The sequence below is a fragment of the Schistocerca americana genome, chromosome 7 (genome assembly GCF_021461395.2).
Source record: "Schistocerca americana isolate TAMUIC-IGC-003095 chromosome 7, iqSchAmer2.1, whole genome shotgun sequence".
Taxonomy (NCBI): Eukaryota; Metazoa; Arthropoda; class Insecta; order Orthoptera; family Acrididae; genus Schistocerca; species Schistocerca americana.
Genome location: NC_060125.1, coordinates 288,870,956 through 288,891,311, shown reverse-complemented (window position 1 = coordinate 288,891,311; position 20,356 = coordinate 288,870,956). Strand labels below are relative to the sequence as shown.

At 45.7% G+C, this 20,356-nt stretch overlaps 1 protein-coding gene across 1 annotated transcript; it reads right to left on the bottom strand.

The window, feature by feature from the left end:
* Window positions 1–1,444: 1,444 nt before the first annotated feature.
* On the bottom strand, window positions 1,445–6,776 carry LOC124622878 (vegetative cell wall protein gp1-like). Its single transcript, XM_047148670.1, has 3 exons — window positions 6,647–6,776; window positions 3,169–3,584; window positions 1,445–1,456 (listed from the first exon to the last, which is right to left on the bottom strand). The coding sequence occupies exons 1-3, from the start codon at window positions 6,774–6,776 to the stop codon at window positions 1,445–1,447; spliced, it is 558 nt and encodes a 185-aa protein (XP_047004626.1).
* Between the last annotated feature and the right edge of the window lie 13,580 nt (window positions 6,777–20,356).

Sequence of the window (20,356 nt, the reverse complement as noted above, 5' to 3'; positions counted from 1 at the left end):
CATGGATTCTGCGAGTATGAAGATAGAAAATTAGTAAACTTCATTCAAGGGTAGAATTGTATCAGAATAATTCATCGAATATAAAGAGATATTACAGTGTCTTGGGGACGCGGAATACAATGCAGCCGTTGAGTATTGTGGGAACTGAACCGTATATCTGCCGTCCAGGAGGGCAAAATCATTTGGTTTGGGCCCAAGGGCGGAAGCATTTCGGAACCACTAAGTCTGTAAACATTTCGCATACCGCCGTGGCTAAAGCACAATGTGCATGACAAAACGGCGCTACGCAAAACCGGCGCCGAGTCAATTGTGGTGCCACACGGACCATAGGCGACGGCTGCGGAGATGTGTACGGGCGAACAGACGTGCTACTGTTGAGCAGCTGACCGCCCAGACGAACCGAGGAGCTACAAGTTGTCTCCTCATCGACTGTTCAGCGAACTTTGCTGCCTACGGGCCTCCGTAGCAGACGCCTGTTTCACGCACCTGTGCTGAATGCTGCTCAGAGGCGACAAAGCCTGGAATCTGCACCCCAGTACCGCAACTGACTGTCCATTGACTGGCGAGTTGGCCTATCCAGATAAATTTCGTTTTATACTCCATCGGACAGATGGCCGTCTGAAAGCAAGCACCCTACAACAACCATCGGAAGGCTCCTGGCTGGAGGATGTAGCGTTATGAGCTGGGCGATGTTTCCGTGGCATGATCGCATCGTTCTGGAAGGCACCATGGATGAACTCAGGTATGTATGTATTCTTGGGGACCATGTCTATCACAACACGCAGTTTGTTTTTCCTCGACACGATGGTAACTACCAACAGAACAATGCAGCATCTCACACAACTGGCAGTGTACGTGGATGGTTCAAAGAGGACCAAGATGAGTTTACCATACTCCTCTGGCCACCAAACTCCCCGGAATTAAACCCCAGTCGAGTATCTGTAGGCCCACCTCGATCGAGCTGTTCTCGGCATGGATATCAGTAGAGAAACGTAGCGCACTTGGCCACGGCACAGCTCCACAGCCCTGTCTATACCTTCGAGAACCGCAGACTCCCTTCCTGCACGTCTCGTAGCTGTCCGGCCTCCGAAACATGACTGGACAGTCTATGTACTTTCTAATAACGCAGTAAATCCTGGACGACAATACAATTTAGAATCCACACACACACATTCCATGCACTAATACATAACATACTTCCTTTCTTCTAAGAAATTTTAAATACGTTAGATGAAGTATTTCAATATCTATGCCTATGTGTTCTAAATCAAATGGACAGAGCCGCCTGTTAATGGTGTATGGAACTGCTGGTGTAAATGTTTTCTCGAATGAGAAACAGCACACAGTTGCACTAATTACGTTTACTTTAAACCTTGACCATGGTTTCTGCTATAATAATATAGCCTTCTTCAGGAGTCATCAGCTTTTAAAAATGAAATATGTCTTAGCCCAGCGGCTGCGTCAAGATAAATAAAATAAAGACTTCAACAGACATTAGCCCGTTTCGATCACAAGTTAAATTGCATATGGCACCGAATGTCCTCCGCCACTGCATCTGTTTTACTTACGATCGAAACAGGCTTATGTCTGTTGAAGTTATTTTATAGATCTTGACGCAGCCGCTGGGCTGACATTTTTCATTTTTAAAAACTTATGACTTCTGAAGAAGGCTGTATTATTATAGCAGAAATCATGGTCAAGGTTTAAAATAAACATAATTAGTGCAACTGTGGACTATTTTTCATTCGAGACAATTTCGTAACGGTTGCTGGTGTTCCTGCTGCCATGATGGAAATAATGCAAATGTTTTCATTTTCTTTTTGATAGTGACCGCAACTTCAATTATAAATTTTATTATTTTTATGATGAATTTCCTACAATACAGAAACAATAGAATGGGTAGTGAGAAAAACAAAAATATGCAAATATTTTTATTACGTCTGCTCTGTTCAAGGATATTATTTATTGTAAAAGCTTGGAGTAATAATCAGTGGCTTTTTGACTATGTGGCTGTGGCTCTGAGCACTATGGGACTTACCATCTATGGTCATCAGTCCCCTAGAACTTAGAACTACTTAAACCTAACTAACCTAAGGACATCACACAACACCCAGTCATCACGAGCCAGAGAAAATCCCTGACCCCGCCGGGAATCGAACCCGGGAACCCGGGCGTGGGAAGCGAGAACGCTACCGCACGACCACGAGCTGCGGACTATGTGGCTGTGTCTGTGCTTGGAATGCAATGCTATCTCAGTGTTATCTCAACGAACAGCGTGGCTTGTAGTAATTGCGGCGGCGATGTATTAAGGAGGAAAGAAGAAATTTATTGTCCTTTTTATGATACGTAAAAGTGCGTCAGAAACGCCACAAAATTTTCCACGACAACGTCAAGAACTTAACCACCAAACTGAGTTCCTCAAGAAATGTTTTGTTAATTGCAGTTCCTCCATGACTTTTTGATTGAGTTTTGTTTTGTGGCGGCGTTCGTAGCGACAAACAATTCGCTGTAGAAACGGCTTACGAAGTCACCGCCACACTTAATAGCGGGCCGACCGGTCCGCTGGAACAGTGAACAGAAAGATGAAAACCCAAACACTCTGATTAAATAAAAGTCGGTACTTATCTTTATTAACGAAGATACAGAAACACAGTAGTGAACTCTGTGTCTACAGAAATCTGTCTAGTTCGAGTCGGAGCGGCTAGGTCAGCGTCGGCTGACGACAAACAACAACTAGCCAGTACACAATTCGGTGGCGAGTATCCAACTGAGCGGCGAATACAGAACTGTCCTAGCGCTCGCGACTCCACCGCTTAAGAAGCCAGAAGCCAGCGGTGGCGCGCGCAGACTTGCGGCGATTTCCTGTCTCGCTGGCGCTGCTTATGCGGACGGCGTCCGGACTTTGATGCTGCCAACCTTTTGGCAGCGGGCTCGGTTGGCATTACTGGCTAGGATATAACACTCCTCCCCCCCCCCCCCCCCAAATCGCCGCACCGTCGTGGAATAATGACGTGGCGAGCGTCGACGGCGGGGGAGGGGTCTGGCCGCAGGCGTAGCAGAAGAGACCGCGGCGGAGACTGTTGTCGGTGGCAGTCCCCGGTCCGCACCCCAGCATTGGCTGCGCGGGGCCTCGGGAAACACCGAATGAAAACCGAGGTCAGGGTGCACGCCTGTGACCACGGGCGCAGCTTCTGGTACTGGACGCGACGGGGCGTCGGGACCCACGAAGAGGGGCAGCGTCTCCTGACGCTGCGTCGACGGCTGCTGAGTGGGCGCCGGACAAGGCGCTGCGGTGTCATACTCCTTGGGGGTGCCCAAGGAAAGCGGCTGCAGGACAGGCTGCACAGCCACCGCTTGGGATGGCGGCCCGGCTGAGGGGTCGACGTCCATCTGCTCCGAAGGCGGTGGCGACTGAAGAGGGACCGCAGGCGCCGGAGCGACCACCTGGGGCGCTCCCGGATGAAGCTGCGCGGGAGGCATCAACGGGACGGGCTGTCGGCGTGGTAGCGGCGACGGCTGCTGCTGCTGCCTTGGGGGCGGCAGCGAAGTCGGAAGGCGCGGCTGGAACCCGCCGCGGACCAAATCTGTGGACAAAGAACGAGCGGCAGAATCCGGGCGGCCAGCGCGGCGCAACTGGTTCTGATGCCTCCTGTGCACCCCAGTAGCACCTTGAACAATATAAAAACCGCGACCCTGGACACTTATCACGGTACCACGTTCCCAACGACGGCGACCGTGATAAACTCTGAAAAAAACGGCGTCGTTGCGCTGAAACCGCGTGCGATGCTCAGAAGCGGCGGGTCGATCCGGGGGGTGCAACAACCGTAGTAGGGTGCGATGACGACGGCCGTGGAGAAGCTCCGCAGGCGAAGGGCCGTCGCGTGGCGTGGTCCGGTACGACGACAGGAACGTGATGAGGGCCTGCCGACGAGAGTGCGTAGCACGAAGGCGGTCCATATGATCCTTGAATGTGCGGACAAATCGTTCCGCTGCACCATTCGATTGAGGGTGGAACGGCGGAGTAAGAACATGGCGAATGCCATGGGCAGAACAAAAACTTTCAAATTCAGCAGAGGTAAATTGTGGACCATTGTCAGACACTAAAACTTCTGGAAGACCCTCAATACAAAAAATGGAAGTCAGCGCCTGTATAGTTTGTGCAGACGTTGTAGACTGCATGAGCACAACAAACGGAATATTACTAAATGCATCTATCACGATGAGCCAACGAGAATTCCAATATGGACCAGCGAAATCAATATGTACTCGCAGCCAGGGACCGGCAGGGCGTGCCCACTCAAAATAGCGTTGAGGCGGAGCAGCTTGGTGTTCGGCACACGTCGAACAATCTGTAGACATCTGCGTAATCTGCTTATCAATGCCGATCCATGTACAATGACGGCGGGCAAGTTGCTTGGTGCGGACCACTCCCAAATGACCTTGATGCAACAAGTCGAGGACCTTGGATTGGAGCACTTGGGGAACCACTACACGAAGCTGGTCATTCTCGGTGCGTAACAGCAAAACTCCTTGCGAAGCAGACAACAGATGACGTTGCGGATAATAGCGACGAACCACAGGATCCGATATGTCCTTTGCCTTGGACGGCCAACCACGTTGAACAAAACGTAATAGTAAACTCAGATGAGGATCCGTAGCTGTCTCACGTGCCACCTGACGATAATCAATCGGAAAATCCCGGAGGGATTGATGCTCATCGGCGTCAATCTGATGGCAAGAGTCGTCAGAGGAATCGAAGACATCATCCACAGCAATCGGCAATCTAGAAAGCGCGTCAGCGTTTGCATGCTGAGCTGTAGGGCGACACAGTATCTCATACTGGTATTGTGATAACAAAAGAGCCCAAAGTTGTAGTCTCTGAGCTGTCCGCTGAGGAACTGGTTTAGACGGATGAAACAGTGACGTCAGGGGCTTGTGATCTGTTACTAAATAGAATTGTCTACCATAGAGGTAGTGATGGAATTTTGTGACACCGAACACAATAGCCAACGCTTCCTTGTCCAATCGGCTATAATGACACTGAGCTTTGTTGAGCAATTTAGATGCGAACGCAATAGGACGTTCGGTGTTACCGACTCGGTGAGACAACACAGCACCGAGGCCGAAAGAAGAGGCATCACAAGCTAACACCAGAGGCTTGTTAGGGTCGTAATGGACCAGACAACGATCAGTCAATAAAGCCGCTTTAAGCTGCTGAAAGGCTGATTGGCAATCAGCTGACCACACAAACGGAACATCCTTACGGCGGAGACGATGCAACGGTGCAGTAATCTGGGATGCATTAGGTATAAACCTAATATAATATGTCAATTTGCCAAGAACTGCTTGCAATTCATGCAGATTGCGAGGGGCGGGCAAATCACAAATAGCTGCTAAATGTGACTGGGAGGGATGAATGCCTTGAGCATTAATAACATGTCCCAGATATTCCAGCTCCGTAAGGAAAAATGAACATTTATCGATGTTGCAACGTAGGCCTGCCTGAGACAACACTTTAAACAAACACTCCAAATTACGGAAATGTTCAGCAGGCGTCCGACCGGACACAACAATATCGTCTAAATAGTTGCAACACGATGGCACATTAGCCAGAAGTTGTGACAAAAAACGCTGAAAAACAGCTGGAGCTGACGCACAACCAAAAGGCAAACGCAGAAAACGGAACAACCCCAACGACGTGTTTATGACAAAATACTGTTGTGATTGCTCGTCGAGGGGCAATTGCAAATATGCTTCACGGAGATCAATTTTGGAAAAGAAACGAGCTTCCCCTAACTTATCCAACAGCTCGTCCGGTCTAGGCAAAGGAAAAGAATCAATGACAGTCTGAGGATTAACTGTCGACTTAAAATCAGCACACAAACGTAACTTGCCAGACGGTTTCTTTATAATAACTAAGGGAGAAGCCCACGGGCTCGCTGAAACGGGTTGAATAACACCGTTGTTTTGCCAACGACGAAGTTCATCTTCTACAGGTGCCCGGAGGGCGTGAGGCACCGGACGAGCACGACAAAATCGAGGCTGAGCATTATCTTTTAACGTAATATGAGCGGCAAAGTTCGCAGCACAACCTAGTTCGTCTTTAAATATGTCACTGTATCGTTTACACAAATCGGTTATGCTGTCTTGAGGAACAACAACAGAATTAATTTGCAACACATTGTCTTGGATAGACAGGCCAAACAAGTCAAAACAGTCTAATCCGAAAATGTTTACACTGTCTGTAGCGCGGAGCACTGTGAATGAAACTGTTTTTGTATTGCCACGGAATGTGGCTGGCACGCTACACACACCTAACACAGGAATTTGTTCTCCACTATAAGTAGCCAAAGAATGTTTTGCCGCTGAAAGTTTAGGGCGGCCGATAGCCGCATACGTAGCACTATTGATGAGAGTCACAGACGCACCAGTGTCTAATTGAAAATTGAAGGTCTTATCCTGGATGCGTAGCTTCACAATAGTTTATTACACTGTCTCTGGATCGGTGCAGTGGAGGCGGAAGACACAAAATCAGCGCGTTTAGCGCGTGTTCGCTGCTTACGACAATTCGTGGGTTGGGCGGGTGGAACAACAACTCCCGCTTCACTTGCAGTCTGTACATTACTTTTTACAGCGTTTGAATTACGCTTGGGTCGCATAGCAGAGGGCTGGGTGGGTGGCTTATTGCGAACAAGTTTATTACCCACACGAACCGTGGAAGAGTCTTTAAACGCGACCTTCTGGGCGGGCTGGCTTTGAAGAACATGAATATCCATGGGCTGGGCAGCACTAGAATTGTTCTTGCGTTTACGCAAACAAACAGTCTGGATGTGTCCTTTCCTTTGACAAAAGTGACAATCCGCGTTTCTTAACGGGCAACGTTCACGAGGATGAGCAAGAACACACTTAGGGCAAGACTTAACTCTATCATTTTGCACACGCGGCCGACGAATGTGGTTAACATGACGCTCCCGGCTAGTGTTTACAGTCTGACTCTGCCGGTGGGGCCGCGGGCGTAACATAACTTGCTTAGCACAGGCAATTTGAGAAGTACATGGCTGATCAACTCACACTCAGCATAGTCAAAAGTATCTTGGGCTTCAATGATATTCATCACAGTCTCTAATGACGGGTCAGGCAACTTTAAGATAGCAGCACGAATACGAGAATCTGCAGTGTTTTGAGTAATAGCGTCTCGTAACATGACATCACTGTAGGAAGCTCCACACACACAATTAAATCGGCACTGACAGGTGAGGCCCCGTAAATCTGTTAACCACTGTTTATTAGATTGATGTGGCAGTTTCTTTAATCTGAAGAACTTGAATCTGGCTGCTGCCACATGAACTCGCGACTCGAAATACTCAGCAAGCTTGTTAACAACAACGTCATAGTCTAAAGCTTCTGGCTGGGATTCCGGGAACAACTTACAAAGTAGTCGATAGACTTCCACGCCTGCAGTGGAAATTAAATAAAGCTGCCGCTCAGTACCTGTGATTTTGTAGACTGTCATGTGCGCCTGCAACTGCGCGAAATATTCTCGCCATTCTTCTCTTGATGCATCAAAAGCACGGAAAGGTGGTGCTGCCTGTGCTTGTTCCTTTTGTGTTGGAGGATTAGCCGCTTGTTTGGCGATTGCTTCCACCAGACTTTGTATTTGCTGACTCTGTAACAAGATCAACTGTTGTAAGTCGGCAGACATAGTGAACACAAATTAAACCAGCCCCCAAAATTTTATCGCTATAATTAGTATAACCAGAAACAAGTTGAACCAGCCCTGCACACGAGTTCGGAAGTTCTCGTCGCCAGTTTTGTGGCGGCGTTCGTAGCGACAAACAATTCGCTGTAGAAACGGCTTACGAAGTCACCGCCACACTTTTAATAGCGGGCCGACCGGTCCGCTGGAGCAGTGAACAGAAAGATGAAAACCCAAACACTCTGATTAAATAAAAGTCGGTACTTATCTTTATTAACGAAGATACAGAAACACAGTAGTGAACTCTGTGTCTACAGAAATCTGTCTAGTTCGAGTCGGAGCGGCTAGGTCAGCGTCGGCTGACGACAAACAACAACTCTGCTGCAATGAACACACAACTGACTAGCCAGTACACAATTCGGTGGCGAGTATCCAACTGAGCGGCGAATACAGAACTGTCCTAGCGCTCGCGACTCCAGCGCTTAAGAAGCCAGAAGCCAGCGGTGGCGCGCGCAGACTTGCGGCGATTTTCTGTCTCGCTGGCGCTGCTTATGCGGACGGCGTCCGGACTTTGATGCTGCCAACCTTTTGGCAGCGGGCTCGGTTGGCATTACTGGCTAGGATATAACATATTGACTTTACATACTTAAAAATAATTTCAATGTAAATGGATGTTTTTCTTCCAACATTTCATTTGAAATCGTGTCATAAGAAAATGTAAGCAGCAACTACTTTGAAATGCTGTTGAACGCGGAAATTCATTTCATTTCCCTTCATGTATTTTTTATGGCAATATTACTAAAAGCCATTGCAGTCATATAGAAATCCCTTACTCAATGCACAGCATCTTTTACTATATCAGCGAAGTTACATTACGCGTGATTAGCAATATAAACTGATTGCATGTTTAAATGAATGTCTTGTTATTATTTGCCGTGTGATTATATTGGGCCATGCAGTGTTATTTGTGGTACCTCAGCTTACCACTTATCATGTCAATAAAAACAATAACTGCCTTCTATAAAATTCCGATTTCATAATTGAACAAACAAAAACGCAATGTTTCATAACTGTTTGTCTGTAGCATTTTCATTGTAACACGACGCTAGGTAGTTCGAAAAGCCCAAGGTCACAACATTTGATTAAGAAGGCTACTTAAACAGTAATGTCGACAGGCGCGTTAAGGTCTGACGCGCCAACGTCAGAGGGTCTCTCCCTGGTCGCTCCCGCTGCTGTTCTGCCCTTGTTACCTGCAACGCTGGTACGCTGCAGTCAGTAATCCAGCATCCGTTTGTTGTGAGGCGCTCTTCTTTCTCCTTAAAGCTATTATGTCTCTGAACGTCAACGGCTTCCCTGAACAGGCGGGCACGGTAGCTCTTATCCACAGCGAGAATAGCGTGTCGGTTAATTTAATTGTGTGACTGGACTCACATAATGAAAACACCATCACGGCCGATTTCTCCACCTGTGCAATACTGCTTATGTTCGATGAATCTGGCATCGGTGAATAGTCCGGTTATTCCAACACAGATATCTTCACATGAATAAGGTAAGTGGTATACTGCAGACTTTGCAACTGAGTTCTTTTTCTTCATTACTGAGTTTAGACACTCTGACATTCTTCATCGGTTTGTAAATATTTATGCAGGTTTTATGCAATATAAGACCCATTCTGTCCGTCACCTTTGAAATGAACACTGATGAGCCAAAATATTACGCCCACCTGCTTAATAGTTTGTTTGTCCTACTTTGGAACGAAATACACCACTGATTCTAAGTATCAGCGATCCGACAGTTTGAGGGTAGATTTGTGGAGGTATGTGACAGTAGATTTCTACGCACAGGTCGTGTATTACGCGAAATAACGTGCCACCGATTCCCCTACGCGATGATGGCGCCCGATAGCGACGTAGAAGGGTTCCATAGGATTTACATCACGCGAATTTAGTCACAGAGACATCAACCTGACTTCACAATGCTCCTCAAACCACTGTAGCACGTTGTGGCTCCGAGACACGGACAATTATACTGCTGAAAGATGGCATCGCAAAATGGGGAAACATCAAACATGAAGGGATGCAGGTGGTTCGCAGCTGTCAACGTGTCTTCGATTACTACCAAGTCTCCCGTGCGAACGCAGGAGAATGTCGTCAAAAGCATAGTATTGCTCCCACCAGCCTGCGTCCGTTGCGCGCTGCACGTTTCGCGCATCCGTTCACCTCGATGACGGCGTTTTTGGAGACGACCATCGACCTATTGTAGCAGAAATGTGATTCACCTGAAGAGTCGACACGTTTCCATTGATCGACGATCGAATCCCGATGGTACCGTGCCGACTGCATTCTTAACAGACGACACCTTTGAGTAACATGTGAACCAGTATGGGTGGTCAGATGCTTAGTTCCATGTTACAATGCACGGTGAACAGAGTGCTCCGAAACACTTGTGCGTAAATTCGACGTCTTTCAGCAGAGATGCTGAAATATGCCGAATTTACAGAGCAAGCAAGCCTCAGAACCCCACATTCTGTGAAGAGTCGCGGACGTCCAACCACTTAGCGTCTAGTGGTAGTTTCACTGTCCTACCTCTTTCCGTAGATGCTTAGGACTGTAGTACATGAACATTCGGCCAGTTTCCCCGTTTTCGATATACTCGTTCACAGGCTCTGCGTAGTGGTAATCTGCCATTTGTCAAAGTCGATTATCTCAAAGGAGTTCCCCATTTGCAACCCATATCTTCTCTGTGGTGATCCCCGTCCGTGTCTGCTCCGCTTGCATACTTTTTTTAACGCATCACGAACCCACAGCGCCTCCAGCCGTCCAGCCGGCATCCAACGGGCAGTGGTCATAATGTTTTGGCTTAACACTGTATGGCAGAGAGACCGTACCCGATACTTCTTCTTCTGGTATCACCACCGAGTGTTAGGTTTCATGATATTTTTTGTTTAAATGGAACCCATTGCTCCTTAGAACGCATTCCAAGTGTGGCATCTAGCGTCCGATTTGCTGCAATACACATATTGCTCTTGCGCGACGTAAGAGAATATTAACAATAATTCCTTCTGGCTTGGGAGACGATTTGAAAGTTCCTTCAGGTATCGGTCCGCGTGTGTCCGTTTTCGATAAGCGCTGTGTGCCAGGTTCTCACCATTCATCATTTGATATATTTGTTCGCTTTATCTGTGCTGATAAGATTACGGCTTTCTTAATGTCCATAGAATTGGAGCATTTCTATAATGCAGCTTTAGATGTGCCCAGCGAAATGTGTTGAGACCCCTGTTGTTCATACTATATGTTAAAGTCCTGGCAGACTTTTCGCAAATGATGCAATTACCTAGAACGAAGTCACAAATATCCGAGGAGATTCTGAAAAGATTAAAAAGTGCTGGAAAGATTGACAGCTTACTTTAAATATGTAAAAATGAAAGATTACGTACTATAGTACCCTATGACTGCAATACCAATGAGTCACAACTGGAATCAGTCGACTGGTAAAAATACATGGGCAATTCAATTTTGAGGGATATGAAACGGAATGGTCACGTAGCCACAGTCGTTGACACATCAGGTGGAAGACTTTATGTTTTGAAAATCCCACCAACAACGAGAATCTTCGTGTGCCTCACCGATACAGAGAGCATATCTTAGGTCCAACCACAACAATGGAATATCTGTGAGGCAAAAATAACCCGCAGTTCCTGAAGAGGGGCAACAGTCTTTCCATTAGTTGCAAAGGCAGCAGTGTGGATGATTGATTGATTGACCTGGGTTTGTAACATCAGCCAACATGGTTACAAAATGTCTCTCTGATGAGCAGGTATGTGGGTACCGCCAATGGACTTCTGCCTCACAACATATTTCTAAGACACAGATCCACCCTATCAATGACGCAATGGTGAAAATTATTCGCAACGTATTTTAAAAGCGAAAGACAAGAAATGTGGGTTTGAGAAGTGAAACTGAAGACGATAAATCCTATTTTTATTCCAAGACTATTCCTGTTATATCCCATGTAGATAACTAAAATTAATGAAGGTGATCAAGAGGTATTGTCTACCTGAATATCGATTATATTCCTCCTCATATTCATAAAGTCAATTATTTTGATAGTTGACAAATTTGAACTATAAGTGGTGACTTGTCTCTTGTTCTGAATTCAGAAAAAATCGTTAACACTGTCTGATTGTGATTAATACGAATGACAGTGATTGTGAACATTACCCTGAAACCAACTATCACAGTGAAATTAAATTGTACAGTGGCTACTGCTGCTGTGAACACTTGAGGAAGTAAGAGAAATTTACTTGAAATATTCCTAGGGCCGGTGCTGCGAAATGCTCACCTTTAGCATGTACAAATCTCTAGTTGCGATGCCCAGTGTGTCTCAGCGTCAGCTCGACTACTTGTCCATCTCCACCTCTCGCCCTGGTCCGCCTTCAAGCCCCTCTCCTCAAACACCGAATCGATTTTAAGACATCAGGGAATAACTTCCATGGTACTAAAGGGAGCTTTAGAGGGCAGAAACTATGGAGAAAGACGGAGACTGGAATATATCTAGCAAGTAGAGGTTGGCGCAGGAGAGAAATTCGTGGCGGGCCGCATCAGACCAGTCAGAAGACTGATGACTCAAAAAAAAAATTCGCTGATACTGATCTTGCAGGAACATGAGGACCCCTCCAGAAACAGCAGAAGTCGCTATGCTTGGTCATAACAATTTCAGATACCTCAGTCTGTCATAACTCTTCGAAAGCAGTCGTAAGATTTTTTGTCTCTGGCCGCAGGGTCAGTACGCTGTGGTCCCACTCCGGACTCTCCTCTTCCGATGGTCAAGCACTCAATGTGGCTTAGGCAGAGTCCTCTGCAACAGCTTCCACTGTAAGAAGGCACCGGCCATGTCTCCCTTTCTTCTCCCTATATCTATGACTTGCCACATTCTCAGAACTGGCACCATTAAGTCTCACATGCCACAGCCGTAGCTATCTGTCAAAACAGGCTCTCTGTTCCTCCAACTCTAACTACTTCATACGTCTAGCTACCGTTACTCAGCATTACAGCCACTGTCAGTTCTCTCTAACAGCTCGTTGACCATAGGGCCTCTAACTGTCGTTTTGATTAAGTAAGAGGGGACGAAAAGACCCGTCAACTTTCATGCTGTTGCTCTGCTGATACTGCAATGGCGGAAAGTGAGGAAAAGCTAAATCCGTTATTTTTCTGAGAGCATGTAGCTCTTCTGTATGAGTCAGTGATGACAGTACACTCTTGGGTGACATATTCAGGAGGTAAAATAGTCCTCCACTCAGACCTCTGAGCTTCTGGCACCCAGGAGGACTTTATCAGGAGAAACAAAATTGGTATTCTATTGGTCAGTTAGTGAAATATTTGATTCCTTATCCAGGTAGGTAGGTTAGGGAATTTAAAAAAGGGAACAGATATGTTGAAGTTCCACTACCTGATCCGAAATATACCCCCTCCCTCGTGTAGAAATTCGTTATGGAACAGGCCCTTGCTGTCGAAAAGGCGATAAACGTTGTCTTAATCTTGAATTTCGTCAGCCGACTTTATCTGGGAGCCTCAGAAGTCGGCGAACACCACGCCACTGACTGTTGGTTGTTCCCGTTATCATATTAGTACTGCAAGGTCTCATCTCCTGTAATGATGTGGATATCCAATAACGTGTGACCATGGTACATCGAACGATTCCACAAGAAACGTTTTCTGAGAGTTTTAAACAGCTTTACAACCAATGACAGAAGTGTGTTGTAGCTACTGATAATTACTGTGAAGGGCAATAATGGTATTTTGTTTGTAACTCTTGTTTCCTTTACTTTCCGAGACTACTCACCGAATTTTTCTGGTGCATCTTTAGGTGTCAGGATACTTTTCAGCCGCTAGTGTATAGCGGGGTTTAGTGAAGAGCAGGGGCAGAAAAACAGGACTTCTGGTCGACTGAGTGAGGGGTATCAACATAAAACTAAATAAGGGTAAAGCAGCAATAGGTCTAACAGTGATTAAGAAAATATGAGAGTGGGTAAGCTAGTACGAATATCATAGTGAAAAAATTATTGTGGCCAAGATAGAAACGAAGCCAACACCCTCCACAGTAGCATACGTTTATAAGCCAACTATCTCCACAGGTCAAGAGAGTGAAAGGATATATCATGAGCTACAACGAATTATTTATATAGTTAAGAAAGACGAAAATTTGTGATGAGTGACTGGAATCCGTGAGTATGAGAAGGAAGAGAAGAAAAACACAGTATGAGAACATGGACTGAAGGCAAAGTTTGAAAGAAGAAGCCGCATAGAATTTTGTGTAGGGGGTAATTTAATGCTCACCAACTTCCAAATTAAGAATCACAAGCAAGAGGTAGTCTGTGTGGAAAAGATCTGGAGACACTTCAGATTGGTTAAATAATGATAAGACCAGATTTCGAAACTCGAATTCAAACTTAAAGACATATCCATTGGCAGAAGTGGACTCCGACCATATTGTATTGGTTATCAGCTGCAGATTAAAACTGAAGAAATTGCAAAATGATGACAAATTAGGGAGATGAGATAAACTGAAGGAACGAGAGCTTGTCGGCAGTTTCACAGGGAGCATTAAGCAACACTAGACTGAAAGGAAAGGAATACAACAAAAGGACAGATGATATACTGAAGGTAACAAGATGCCTCTTTTTTTAGTTAAGTGTGGTACAAAAATCGAACTACACTTATGCAGCTTAGCATGTAGGTTAGATCAATAATGGTTTTTTCTACATTGATAGAACAATTGAGATATAACAGTAGTTGCATACGTGGTTTGTATGGAATCCTTCACTTTTTTTGGTTAATAATTTTACTTTGATGCAAAGATCGATTTTTCTAGCCATCGTAGAATCTGTGTGGAATCTTTTTCTTCATTGTCTTTTTCCATGCTGTGTTTATATTTTGTATTCTATGCTTTTCACATTTACAGTTGCGTATTGCAGTTTAAGTGATACACCACAATAAAGATCTCATCAAACTCACCCTTTGTAGTATAATTTGTTGTGTTTAAGTGTGAGAAAACGTAACTTGCAGTGGATAAACATGCTACCAGAGGGATGTCTAAGATAAAAGTTATAAATTTCTTTTAAAAAATTCTACATAACTCTGGTTCCCCACGAAAAAAAGATCATTGAAAGTTATACTGGCTATTCAGTAACGTTAAGTACATTTTTCTTGATGCATTTGCTTCTCCAGCCCCTCTCCCACCCTTTAAATTGACGCTTGGTCAGCTGATTTAGGCCTAAGATGAAGTGTCAACTGTTATTCCAGGATGTTATTTTTACTTACGTGTATTTTTTACTTTTGTAGGACAATTTAGATTCATGTATGGGGTACACACACGTTCATCTTGGAGGTACCTCCTTAAGCAGCTCTGAATGTTAACTGCAGCCTCACAATACATTTATTCAGTTACTAAATTTGTTGTCAACAATTAGTCTAAGTTTGAGAGTAACAGAGACATTCACTAATACAAAAACACAAGAAAATAAGAAATGCACATCCCTGAATGAATCTAATCTTGGCAAACGAAATGGGAGAAATACGAAGCTATGAAATCTGTCATGAAGAGCAGATGTGTTTACAAATTTGTTCAAAGATGTTTCTCTTTAACTGCTCCTTCTATCCTTCTGTATCACAGAGGAATTATTGAATAGATATAGTTTTATAGAAGAAGCTACAAATGACCAATATGTAGCTATAAAAATTGTTTTTAATCTCACATATGAACCGCAACTGACATGTCAAGAACATAATGTGATACATCTGATAACAAAGCGAGCTTAATGTCAGTATGGCTGTAAGGCACGCTACAAGGCACCCCAGATGTGCTCAATAATGTACATCTCCGGCGAGGTTTGCGGTCAGCGAAAGTGTTTAACAGTGAACACATGGTGTGTCGTGGGGCGATCACTCTGTTTTTAAAATAATTGAAAAGCCACGATCGCTTCAATATCGTTTACTAGATGATCGGTTTCAGCACTCCGAAGGTGCCATCATCTGATCCGTTAATCCACGTTTCAGATCCGATGATGGCACTTTCAGAGTGCTGAAACCGGTCATCTAGTAGACGAAGTGATCGTGGCTTTTCAATTATTTTAAAAAGTGTTTAAACTCAGAAGAATATTCCTGGAGCCACTCTGTAGCAATTGTGGACGTGTGGGGGGTCGCATGGTCGTGCTTGAATTGCACAAGTCCGTCGGAATGCACAATGGACATGAATGAATGAAGGTGATGAGAAAGGATGCTTACATACTCGTCACCTGTCAGAGGCGTATCTAGAAGTATTAGGGGTCCCATATCACTCCAAATGCACACGACCCACACTAATACAGAGCATCAACCAGCTTGAACAGTCCACTGCTAACGTGCAGGGTCCATGGATTCAAATGTGTTCAAATGTGTGTGAATTCCTAAGGGACCAAACTGCTGGACCAAACTCCAGTGTTCACGGACCCAGATGAGGTGTAAAGCTTTGTGTCGTGCAGTTATCAAGGGTACACATGTGGGCCTTCGGCTCCGAAATCCCGTATCGGTGATGTTTCATTGAAAGGTTTGCACGCTGACACTTGGTTGGTTGGTTGTTTGGGGAAGGAGACCAGACAGCGTGGTCATCGATCTCGGGAAGGACGTCGGCCATGCCCTTTCAGAGGAACCATCCCGGCATTTGCCTGGAATGATTTAGGGAAATCACGGAAAACCTAAATCAGGATGGCCGGACGCGGGATTGAACCGTCGTCCTCCCGAATGCGAGTCCAGTGTCTAACCACTGCATCACCTCGCTCGGTGCTGACACTTGTTGATGGCCCAGCACTGAAATCTGTAGTAAGTTGCAGAAGAGTTGCACTTCTGTCTCGTTGAGCGATTCTCTTCAATAATCGGTGGTCCAGTTCTTGCATGATCTTTTTCGGAGGTTTGATGTTTTAGCGGATTCCTGATGTTACAGTACACTCGTGTAATGGTCTTACGGGAAAGTTCCCGTTTCAGCGCAACCTCGGAGATGCTGTGTCCTGTCGCTCGTGTGCCTACTATAACACCACGTTCAGACTCAGTTAAATCTTGATAACCTGCCACTGTAGCAGCGTAACCGATCTAACAACTGCCCCAGACGCTTGTTGACTTATATAGGCGTTGCCGACCGCATTACCGTATTCTGCCTGTTTACATATCTCTATATTTCAATACACATGCCTATACCAGTTTCTTTGGCGCTTCAGAGTATATCATGTAGTAACACATCTCTAGCCACAGGGCATACTTGCTTGCTCATAGGCTGCAAATGTGCAGTGGGCACATGGACGAAGGAATTCCTCTGCGGAGCACTACAATATAACCTGCAATATGATGTCCAGTGACCAAGTTCTTTAGCTGTCGCACCACACTCGACAGCTGCTCGTCTGCGTGAAAGCAACTGAGGGAAGTGCTGGCTCAGTGAACCTAAGCTGCATGGCCAATGAGTGGTAACGGATAAAGTCGCTCACAAAACTTCGCCAGGCAGATGTAGTGCGGTACTTGGTACCGGTTGAGAGCCGCCACGCTATGCTACTTCAGTACTTGACAAAGTGAGTGAATAAAATTCAAGATTTGTCCATCACTGAGGGTGGTACTGGCAAATTTCATTCCGGAAGATATCATGAAAATATAAAACTTTTAAGCACGCTCGAATGGCGCTTTAGTTTTGAGCAAATTCTCAAGTCACTCTTGAGCCAAGACATCACAACCACTTTTAAAACGAAATGCAGTGTGAAATGGATGCGACAAGTCCTTGGCAGGTTTCCAGAGATAGGTGCACCGGATTTCTATGCACAAGTCAAACATCTTCCGTAAATTACGTGCCAGAGAATGTGGGTTCTGAGCTGACAATTCTTACTCTCCCAGGTGTGTTCAATTTGGCTTAGATAAGTCAGATTTGGTAAACGAAGACGCCCCTTGTGGGTCCACTATCATATTCCTCGAATCTAGCCTTGTGATACAGAACGTATCCTGTTCGAGTGTCCCATCACCGTCAGATATGGCTACAAATATTCAGGAATGTAGGAGGTCCATAAAAATATTCATACCTCACAGTAGTGCCTTCAGTTGCTATCACAGGACCCCCGGAACCTCAGGTGAAGGTCCAATTAGAGTAATACTGTGCTAACACTCCACCTCATTCACCTTGGCATTCATTTGCAGGTGGAGACAGGTAAGTGCCCACAGTCCGCTGTCACCATAAGCTCTGGACATGCTTCAGCGATCATTGTACAGCGCGGTAGTGAAAAATTGTGTCACAGGAAATGGGGATCTCGGCTTGACGTGGATCAGGAGGATGGTAAAAATCTCCATTAAAAAAACCCTCGATCTCAAGGTGTGCTGCACGCCAATGAGATGCATGTCTGTTGAGGTGGAACATCTGTTAACAGGTGACCTCTTTGGAACCTGCATCACCTCAGTTGTATAAGGCTTACTCAGGCACGTGGGGCTCTGTCTCAGTGGACCCCTATTTCCCTAGCTGCTCGTGGGAATGAAATGGAGCCCTCGAAGTTTTCTCCTTCTCGCAGTGGAAAGGCTGGGACGCTGGTAGGTACTAATACCCAATCAAATAAGAGGGCTCATGTAAACAGTCCTCCAGAGGTTATACAGAATGTGTCCATGAATAATAATAATAGAACACGTGCTGCTGGTCAGAACGTGTTTGATTGTGAAAGGAAAAGAGGAGAGTTTTGAGAAGGTTTCGCCTTTTTTTATTCAAAACTGTTTGGAGAACATCACAAGTACACTATAGTCTGTCAAGCGATTGCGTAATGGCACGGTGTTGGTTGCAACTGCTACTTTCCAACAAGTGACAGACCTCCAGAAATGTAAATGCCTTGGAGAATACGCCATAGAGACGGAGCTCCATAACACCTAGAACAATAGCAAAAGTGGAGGCCTGGCAGGCATTCCCAAGGAGGAACTGAAAGATGAGTGGGCTCAATAATGGATCGTAGATGAGAAAACTTATATAATGAAAAGCGTGGGTAGGGATCTAGTAAAATCTGACTCCTTCATCCTTACCTTCAATAGAATGAAGCTCCCAGAGCGTATCATGGCAGATTTTCTTTGCCTAAGTGTACTGCCCTATGTCCCGAACCCAAGACGTTTTGGGCACACCACCTTAGGATGTAAAGGTGAAGCCACTTGTGGCAAATATTACAATGTTGCCTTGACAGTGTTGGTTGCTCTTCGCCTCTACAGTGTGTAAATTGCGCTGGGAACAATTATCTGGAGTAGGGATTGCAGTGTCTTCCCTGAAGAAAGAAAGACGCAGGAAGTTTCTTGATAAAACAAAAAAAAAAAATGCAGGAAATTAAAACATCGAAACGTACCCGTATATGAGGCAAAGTAGATCTCTAAGGCTATGCAGCCTCCCACATTCACTATATTTATTGCTTCGGCCCTTAAGAAGACTATTTCGACAAAAAATGGCTCTGAGCACTATGGGACTTAACTTCTGAGGTCATCAGTCCCCTAGAACTTAGAACTACTTAAACATAACATAAGGACATCACACACATCCATGCCCGAGGCAGGATTCGAACCTGCGACCGTAGTGGTCGCGCAGTTCCAGACTGAAGCGCCTAGAACAGCTCGGCCACAGCAGCCGGCACTATTTCGACAGCAAATGCTTCCGAGCAAACGGAGATTGCTTGTGGCAGCACTAGCACTTCCGTTTGTCACTGTACTGGTCAAACAGCAGTTGTTTCAGAGTCCATAGCCCTCCAAGAACATCATAGAAAGCCACAGTCGCCATCATTACGGAGCTCCTCCTATCCGCAAAGGCAGAGACCTGTAAAAATTGCAGCACTACCTCTGCCGCTGTTGTGGTAGTTCCCACAAAGCCCTCCAAGGCCAATAAAGTAAATGGGAAGCTCCCACTAGAAGTGAAAACTTGTTTTAGACCATCAGACCATGTCAATGTCATTTCTGCTGCTTCCGCTTCAGAGCCAATGGAATTCGAAGGCAGCCCAAGCCAACCATGATTCCCCAAGGCTGACCCTCCACCCACTGCGGGCTCTCCACCCCGGAGGAAGGATAGGGTGAAAGTGCAACCTCCATGATAAATGGCTCCCGTACTACAGTGGACCATGAATGGATACAGGACTCATGTGGAAGAACTGCTACTCCTGGAACAGGCCAACCCTTGTGCTTGTGTTTACAGGAAACACATTTCAAAGCCACTGATGCCCATGTGCTACATGGCTATACCCTCCACCGAAAGAAGGACCTGACTGGGGAAAGAGCCGGGGGAGTGTTGCTGTGTTTGTCAATAACTACACCAGCCCTCTGCTCTCTCCTTGGTTACTGACCGACAAGCAGTAGCCATTGTAGTACATGGTGGGTCAGAAGATCACTATCTGCTCACAGTACTTGCCTCTGCAGAATGCACGGGCAGTCCCACACATTTCTTGTCTGCTAATTGGTCATCCTGAGCCATCGACCTCTCATTTAGCTCTCCAGCCCTTGCAGATTCAGCACAGTAGGAAGCAAGTGACGACCTTCATTCCAGTGAACACTTCCCCCTGTGTATCTACGAACTGGATGTAGGATTGCTTGAACAGAAGTCATCGAAATGGATGCTCACCAGGAATATCTGGGCACTGTTCAGGCA

Excerpts from the sequence above, each read along its gene's own strand:
- LOC124622878 (XM_047148670.1), bottom strand. The coding sequence starts at position 6,776 with ATGGATATTCATGTTCTTCAAAGCCAGCCCGCCCAGAAGGTCGCGTTT. Across the intron at positions 3,585-6,646 it reads CTCTGCTATGCGACCCAAGC|ATTTGGTCCGCGGCGGGTTC; the intron begins GTAATTCAAACG and ends CTTTGTCCACAG.